The sequence below is a fragment of the Miscanthus floridulus genome, chromosome 9 (genome assembly GCF_019320115.1).
Source record: "Miscanthus floridulus cultivar M001 chromosome 9, ASM1932011v1, whole genome shotgun sequence".
Classification (NCBI taxonomy): domain Eukaryota; kingdom Viridiplantae; phylum Streptophyta; class Magnoliopsida; order Poales; family Poaceae; genus Miscanthus; species Miscanthus floridulus.
The window spans coordinates 137,532,326-137,541,492 of record NC_089588.1 but is presented as its reverse complement, the minus strand read 5'-3'; the positions used below and the strand labels follow the sequence as shown (position 1 = coordinate 137,541,492).

The 9,167-nt window shown below is 43.6% G+C and overlaps 1 protein-coding gene across 1 annotated transcript; it reads left to right on the top strand.

Moving 5' to 3' along the window:
- The first annotated feature begins 5,952 nt into the window (after nt 1-5,952).
- On the top strand, nt 5,953-8,291 carry LOC136483057 (uncharacterized). The gene is made up of 3 exons (XM_066480172.1): nt 5,953-6,186; nt 7,677-7,825; nt 7,952-8,291. Exons 1-3 carry the CDS (start codon nt 6,042-6,044, stop codon nt 8,102-8,104), a joined length of 447 nt encoding a protein of 148 aa, XP_066336269.1. The 5' UTR covers nt 5,953-6,041; the 3' UTR covers nt 8,105-8,291.
- Nucleotides 8,292-9,167: the final 876 nt, after the last annotated feature.

The following is a 9,167-nucleotide window of genomic DNA, read 5'->3' as shown; positions in this document are numbered from 1 at the left end:
CTATGCTCATGGCCAATGTCATCTAGATCTGCGAGACACCGGCTAGATCTATGAGGACAAAACCTGGATCTATGATGTAACCTGGATCTCAACTTCTCAAGTAAGGATCTCCTATCCTAGATCTCTATTTGCCTAGATATGCTGCAAGGAAGGAGGGTGGAGGATGGGCTCGACGGTGGCGATGGGATCAACAACGGGCTCGACGATGGATCTGGTCAACGACAATGCGGAAGAGAGCGTGAGGCACTGGGAGGAGCGGACCCTATGGCGGGCTTGAAGTGGGCTTGGTATCAGGTTTGTCAGCTAGCCCCATGATGAGGACTAGGCTACATTTTTTTCTGATTTCGAGAGTTAGGCATTGTAGCCCGTCTCAGCATCTTTGATTAACAGAGATCATGTGCCACAGCCTACAGGAAGACAGTGGTGCCGCCTCGGTAAATGCAGTTTGCCGGCCTCTAAAAATCAATATCCTACTAGTGTTAAATCTAGACTCTGATGAAGATATCAAAATAAGCAGCAACCATCTAAAGAAAAAGGAACTCTCAAAGAAGATGTCACACCCCAAAAATTTCATTTTGGGTTATGAATAGTTTTCACTGAATAAAATTAATGCTTTTATCATTTTTTCTAAAATTTCCAAGATTTAATTAGGGTATTTGCAATTTATACTATGAAAAATGTAGATTTTTAAATAACTTTTTATAATATAATATGAAGGGATGTAGACCCTAGTTTGCTGGAACACCCTAGTCTGCTGGAACTCTGATGTAATTTTGTGTTTAGACCCTCTGGTCATTTTTGTAATATGTAATCGCTTTTGTAATAAACACTGCAATGTATCACTTTTGTCGTCGCATGTATGAATAAACAGATCCTAGCATACATGTGATGTGCATTCGGTTGTCTTTTCAAAACCGGGTGTGACAAGGTGATATCAGAGTTGTGTTGACCGTAGGACGTCAGCCTAGTTACCAATGGTCGTCTTTTGAAGCTATTTTAGTAATAACAAAGTCTACTCTCTTGTTGTCTTTCTCCTTGATGCTTTGTTTCAAAGTAAAACTCTTCAACGTAACCCCTTTTGTCTCCAAGACCAATGGAATGGAACTAGAGATTCTACTTCAAGAATTGAAGATGTTATGAGGATGAAGATTCTACGTCAACATGAAGAATCGTCACACTAAAGAAGACCGAAGATTTCAATATTGTTTTACCCCTATGCCCTTTATAGGAAGGTTTTCACCCCTGAGCGCTTTTACGATAGCAACAATGCTAAGTTGTGTTAGTGTGTTTTCGTCTAAGAACCCTACCATGTTAGTGTGCCCTTGTGCGGTTGAATGTTTTGTTATTATGATCTTAAGTGATTTGGTTCTTTGTTATGACTGTAGCTTCAGCGAATCTCGGGGCGAGATTCTTGTTAAGGGGGGTAGTCTGTCACACCCTAAAAATTTCATTTTGGGTTGTGAATAGTTTTCACTAAATAAAATTAATGCTTTTATCATTTTTCTAAAATTTTCAAGATTTAATTAGGGTTTTTGCAATTTATACCGTGAAAAATGTAGATTTTTAAATAACTTGTATAATATAATATGAAGGGATGGAGACCCTGTTCTGCTGGAACTCTGATGTAATTTTGTGTTTAGACCCTCTAGTTATTTTTGTAATATGTAATCGCTTTTGTAATAAACACTGCAATGTATCACTTTTGTCGTCGCATGTATGAATAAACAGATCCTGGCATACATGTGATGTGCATTCGGTTGTGTTTTCAAAACCGGGTGTGACAGAAGAGCACTTAGCTTACCACTACTATAGAAATGGTTACCACTGCTGGGTACATCACTGGCAACTTATATCAATGTCTACTATTTATAGCCAATAGTCATAGTGGATTATCACTGCTAGGTAATTTTAAAAGTCTAGAGTGATGCTATCACTATTACACAAATAATTTTTAGCAACAGAGACATTTTTTAGTAGAGGCAGCTCAATCAAAATTTGTCTAAAAATGGTTCCCTTGTTGGCTCGCCTCTAGAAAATATTTTTAGAGATAACTTAGATTTACAACCTCCTCTAAAAAAATGCTCCTATCTTTAGAGGCGGTTGGATCTAGAGCTGCCTCCAAAAATCAATCAATAAAGACAGCTAGATTTAGAGTCGTATCTAAAAATTAGTGCAAGACAAAAAAAATTAGATGAAGACAAACTTCGAGATATACAACTTTATAGTGGACACAATTTTCATTTGAAATTATTTAAATCTCACAACTTTTGTTTGAAGTTCTCACATTTTGGAATTCGATTTTTTTAATTTTTTAAATGACCTTAGATGAAGAAATGATCATAACCTAAGGTGTAGATCTTGAAAAGATGTAAAACATTGTAGTTGATAACCCCTTTATTTGAAATAGTGGATGTCGGTGCAGAAAGTGACCAACACGTAAATATTTATAGTTTTGCTGTACGTTGTGATCGGAGGTGGCCTAGCACTCAATGACACAGGGTTTATACCGGTTCAGGCAATGTGCCCTACGTCCAGTTTGAGTTGGTCGGTGACTTTATTCTTGAGCCCAGGTGCTCGAAGTTTGCTGTGAGGTTACAAACGAAAGGGAGAAAGATGGGGGTACAAGAGGTCCGGTCGGACTCTGGTCTGAAGGGCCGAGAGTGACGGGAGCCCCGCTATGTGCTAAGTGTTCGAGCGTGTGCTCGATATAACTTTAGAGTGTCTAAAGTTACAGAGGGTGAATCAATGTAAGTGAACTGATCGATCTTTTTTTTTGGGAGAGAGCGCATCCCCTTTTATAGATGAATGGGATGGCTTAACAAGTGAGAGGGAGAGAGTGTGTATGCTACTAAGTCTTGTTGCCCACACCGGCGGGTACAAGATGATGGTAGGTGCCCACATTACTGTTTAATGTCAGATGCACGTGAGAGGTTGCATCGTCTTCTTCTGGTATGGCAGACGTCGGTGCCTACCATAATGTTGATGCCCAGAGGCACGTAGGGGGTTTTACCATGTTCGCCTGGTGTGGTAAATACCGGCGCCCACAACACTGTTGATGCCCAGAGGCATGTGGGGGGAGCCTTACCGTATTTGTCTGGTATGGGAGTTGATGGCGCCCACAACACTGTAGGGGAAAATATCGGCGCCTACAACACTGCTTGGGTTCTGTCATGCCAGGGAGGTCACAGGGTACTGTCCTGCAGGTGTACAGGGTACGGTCCTTGGTATTGCGGTTGACTTGAGTGCCCTGCCTTACTTTCTCCGTCCGTTTCCTGGTCCTTACCGAGCGGGCGTCCCTGGTCGGTTGGTCCCAGTCGGCTCTGATTGCGCCAGTCGGAGAGGAGCTGTAAGCAGGGGTTCGGCGCATTCCCGGTCGGAGAAGCGGGTCAGAGTCGGAAGTGGTGTTTTGGCCAGGCCTTCCGGTCGGAGAGGCCATCCGGAGGTGGGTCGGTGACGGAAGCGAGCGCTGTTCCTCCTTTGTGAGGCCTTCCGGTCGGAGAGGCGGGCCGGAGTCGGAAGCGGGCGCCATTCCTCCTCGGCCAGGCCGTCCGGTCGGAAATTGGATTGTCCTTCTGTCCTGTCGTTTAGGTGTTTGGGCCGGCCCAAGAGTTGCGCGTCGTTCGCAACGTTGTCTGCTGGCCGAGCCTTTGCTGGGAAGCCGGTCCATGAGGGACCCCGGGTTTACGAACCCGACAATGAAGGTCCCAAAATTTAGTTTTAAGTGCTTACAATTTGAAATTCGACAAAAACATAAGTTGTAGATCTCGAAGGCCTATATAATTTTGTAGTTGACAACATTTTTATTTAAAGTTATTTATTCAAGGAAAATTATGTTTGAATTTCTTACATTTTAAAATTCAAAATTTTCAAATGATCTCGCATGGAGAAATGACCAAAACCAAAGTTGTTGATCTCAACAATATCTACAACTTTCCAGTTCAGACTTTTTTCATTTGATTTTGCTTAGGGTTCTAAATATTTATTTAAAATTTAATAAAGTGAATACGAGGGAATGTTTCTGTCCTTTAGCCATAAGTGGCTTTGAGATGTAGTATTTAGGGCATCTCCAAGGGACTCTTTATATCTTTCCTAATTTACAGAAATAGAGATTTTAGTAAAATAAACGATTTTTACTCAAATGACTTCAAATAATGATTTAGAGAGTAGATTTTACAAAGACTCTCGGAGATACTCTCAGGAGAAGAACACGCAAGATCTGAGATCGTGGACTGAAGCCTCCACGGCCGCCTCAAAAGTAGAGATAGCCGCCTCAATAATCTTTTACGCATTAGTATGTCACTACAGGTTAAAAGACATCACGGGTGGTGATAAAAGGGCATGGACGCAAAATTTTAGTCCAACACACCACGGACACCGGGGGCTTGGCGGCAGATGTGGGCGGCATGGTGGCGGCAGTAGCCGGTGGCTGATGCTTTCTTTTCTTTTCTTTTCTTTTTTCTCTTGGAAAGGATAATAGGGCCGGATTGCCTACTGCCTGTTGGCCAAACCGGCAACGATGTCAGGTTGGCAACCGACGGTGATTATTGATTTTGTAATGGTGTACCAACAGCAGGTGCCACGAGTGAGATTTCACCAATTTTTTTAAGCCTATAATCTGAAAATTAAAGGTAGACCCTATCCCAGAGTCACAATAACAAAGCCGTACAATTTTCTTGACCCGTTGTTTTTGAGAAAATTTACATGGGCACATCAGTAAGTAACAGCGGCACTGAGAAAATGAAAAGGTAGAATGATTTTACACACATAATTCATGTACTCATTTTTTAGATAACGGATAAAATCTGACTTCGAGACATTTCAAAGAAAAGGCATCAGTCCAAATCATTATATAAATGCTTACCGACTCCATGCACTAAGCTTAACAGTAAACGTTAATAGAAAAAAAGGCCAACAATGGATCCAAAAAGGTCCATCGACCTTGACACTACACAGGATTCATCTATTCATAGGGTCAGTTCGGAGTCATCCTGCAATGGTAATGATTGGATATAACCAAAAATCCATTATCCAGTCAATGGTGATGATTGCAGAAACATAGGAGAGAAGGTTGAACGAAAGCAGAGAAGCAAGATGCAAAAGTTGTACCCAGCATATCTTCATCTTTTCTTGCAGACATATAAAAAGTTGACCAGTTTGCATGGATTTCAGTGGTAATTTTTTTTTGAAAAACAAGATTTCAGTCGTATTTGGGCATTTGGCGATCGGCAAATATAAACATCTGTATTCTGCTCCAGTCCGCATTCATCTGAAATTAGGAAGAAAGAAGGAAATTAAGGTCAGAAGAAAGGGGAGGCGGTCAAGTCTGCTCCTCTTTCAGGAGCCAATGCTGAACCCATTGGTAAACCTAAGATTTCAAATTCCTTGCTCAACCGCCTCCACTTCCCTCGGCGCTCGGTCTTCGATCGGCTCGATGCTTTCAAAGCTGCATCTTCCTCCACGAAGCGTGCTCACGCTGCCCAGGCTCCAAGGCGTGCAGACGCTGTCCAGGCCTCTGTCGTCTGTCCTCGATGCTTAATGGCCGGTCATCCGCGAGTCAAATGCCGTCGACCTATTAGGTGCCGCGCGTGCATGGGTTGGGGCCACACCGAAGCTAATTGCAAATCTTCTCTGCAGCCCGCTCAGGAACAATCTGAGGTCTTTAAGGGCAAGATGGCTGTGTCCCCTGGTTTAAATTGATGTCAGACAGCCCGTCCGCCTCAAGCCCACCAAAATTTAATAGCTTTCGGGATTTCTTCTCCAATGAACCAACTAGGGCTTGCAGGGAGACCGTGCCGTCTCTTCATGTCCCTTGGCCTTGGGAACTCAAGGCAACGCAGCGGCCTAGGCCCAATAGCAACCCCGACCCAACTTTGTTTGATGGCATTGAGACGGCCCTCGAACCTACTTCTTGGACGCTTCATAACCCCTCGTCTTCCTTCCGTACCTCCACCGGCGCGGTCACGAAGGAAGCAGAAAACCCCTCTCACCTGATACAGTGCCACTCGCTCTCTGCTGCGCAAGCGCCTTCAAGCTCTCCCGACATGGCGTACCAGCGCGCCGACCCAGCTCCGTTTGCTCCTGAAGGAATGCACTATGAAGAAGTCCCAAATCGGGTGTTCACGGTTAGAGCCGTGGCGCCGGCGATCAATGAGGACCTCGCCATCGCCATCATCGACCCTCTTCCGGGTAACGCCCTCAACTTTGGTGCTATCAGAGGAGTCATTAGAGATTTTCTTTAGCTCGAAAAGAGGGTTGTTCTTCGTGATATTCAGCCTTCAAACCTGGGTCAAGCTTCGGTTCGTTTTGGTCATGCTTATGATCGGGATACCCTCATTAGAGAAAGCCCACATCAGTTCGACAGTATCAATATCTCTTTTGTTAAGCATGATGAAGGGCGCAACTGGCGCAGAGCTGAATTCAACCATGAATGTTGGTTGATGTTGCTGGGGTTTCCTAGTGACTACTGTTCAGAAAGGCATATTCAGAGTGCTTTGGGTGAGTTCGTCAGGGTTCTTCTTTGGGAAAAAGATGATAGGCTCCTTTGTCGGTTGATGGTTAGAGCAAGAGTCACTGACATTCAAAAGGTGCCCCAGTTCATTGTGTATTCTGACCCTGATACCGTTGATGATGATTCCTAGACTATACAGTGTGAGGTTATGCGGCATCACCAACAGGCAGAAGGCCCCCCAGACGAGGACCCAATCCCAGAAGATATTGACATGGAAGCCGGGGTGCCCTTTGACTTGTTTGGATTGGGCCAGCCAGTGAATGGACTGCGGGGTCAAGCACAAGAAAACCAGCAAGAATAGCAGAATAATTGGGATCTCTGGCCAGCAGAACTTCCAGCGCAGCAACAACCAGTGCAACAAGCTCAACTCATGAACCTCAATGACCCAACTGTCAATGATCAGGATGAAGGATTGGACATGAATCATCCACCTCTAGATCAGGACCTTCATGCAGTCATCATGCACCCTGTACTGCCAGATGATGGGCTGTTTATTGAACTCAATGACCTGCAAAACAACATGGTTGAGCAACACCTTTTGCAGCTAGAAAATGAAGTCTACCTGATGGAACCAGCACTAGAAGAGGTTGAGCTCGTGCAACTGTCAGATGATCTTCACCAGGGAATGATTAATGAGCCTCCAGTGGCCCCTGCACCCCCTGTCAACTGGATAGTGGATGAAATTCCTTTGGATCAGTTGGTTGGACCAGGAGAGGAAGGCTTTCCCGAACAGATAGAACAAGATCACCCTCAGGGGCAGGAGATCAATATGGATGTTCAGGATGAAGAACAGGATGGGGAGCAGCCTCAGTTACAGGAACAGAATATGCAGATGCACATTGGATACATGTTCAACCCCACGTTTGGCCCAGATCCTGCCTTCCTAGAATGGGAAAGATCCAAGAATGAGAAAGCTGCAGAGCTTTTGGCTTCCTTCTTTTCTAAAGCTAACCCAAATAGCCTTCATATTAAAATTCCTTCTCAATGGGCCCAATTTTTCACTGTGCTACTTTTGTCCCCCAATAACTTCTCCAGGGCCAAAGATTTTTTGTCTTCCAATGCCACCTCTTGTCTAAATTTGAACAATGAAACCATTGATTTTTTTTTCTGCCACCAAAATGTCCTTCTGACAATGCCTTGCCTTGTCCTAACAACACTGATGTTTCAGCTCTGAACAATGACGCTGGAAACAAGCAGATCCATCAGGAGGAAAGCTTGTCTATAAACTTAAACATCACTCCTTCAAAAAAGAGTACAAGCAGAAGGGACACCCCTGTGGTGGATAGTGCTCTTAGAAGGAGCACCAGGCTTAAAGAAGTAAGCAATGGCTTCAAACCAAACTCCTGCTCAAGCAAAAAATGCTTAGCATGTTCCCCCAACCCTCCTTCAATTCCCATCCATTCCATTCAAACCATTGCCACTAAAATCTGTGATTTGAAACAGGATGAGGTGTCAGAAGAGGTCCTACTCAAGAAGAGAAGGCAGGCAATCCCCATAGCTCCCAAGAGAGGCAACAATGTCTCGGGCAGTCAGATCCAGGGAGTGAAGGTTGCAAATGGTGACCAGAAGCCAGGGAAGTACCAGGTGGAAGAATGAGGGCTCCCCACCTGAAGCAACAACAATTAAGAAAAGAATGCAGCTTTTGCTAATGCTATCAGATAGGCTTAATTCAGTTTCAATGCTCATTTTGCCAGTTGTAATGAGTAAACTAAATTTGTCTCAGTTAAGTTCATCAGATCTAAGGTTGTACTATTGGTGGGGTCAGACCACTAAAGAACCTAAGTTTCAGTCTTATGCTGTTACATCATGAATCAAGGTCATGAAAGAATCTGGAATGTTCTGAGTTGGAATGTGAGGGGTATAAATTCCCCCTCTAAGTGGAATGTTATCAGGGATAAGATCACTGAAACTGCATGTGACATTGTCTACTTTCAGGAAACAAAGAAAGAAACCCTTGATTTAGCCTTTTTTAAAAATGTATGCCCCTCTTGGATCGACGCTTTTGAATTCCTTCCTTCAATAAGGGCATCCGGTGGGCTACTAGTGGCTTGGAAAAGCTCCTTATTTAAAGGAGAACTAGTTTTCAGTAATGAGTATGCCATTTCGGTTGAATTCAACTCACAGCACAATGACAGTTGCTGGCTTTTGACAAATGTTTATGCACCGTGTCAAGCAGAGGATAAGTTAGCTTTCCTGGAATGGCTGAAAAGTATTCAGATGCCTGACAATATGGATTGGCTGATTCTGGGAGATTAATTTGATAAGAAGACCAGAAAACAGAAACAAGGAGGGAGGAAATATAATGGAAATGTTTCTTTTTAATGAGGCAATCAGTGCTTTGGGCCTAAATGAAATTGCCCTTCAAGGAAGAAAGTATACTTGGTCCAATAAACAGGCCTCTCCTCTTTTAGAAAAACTTGACTGGGCCTTTACCTCCAACTCTTGGCTTCTCTCCTACCTTGATACTTCTCTCTCTGCCGTTGACATGACCCCTTCAGACCACTGTCCTTGTGTGGTTACAATTTCTAGCCATATTCCTAAAAGTGCCATTTTCAGATTTGAGAACTATTGGCTTAAACATGAAAGCTTTGTCAATATTGTTAATCAGGGGTGGTCCATCAATACTGCAAACCAAGACTGTGCAAAGATTATAACTGCT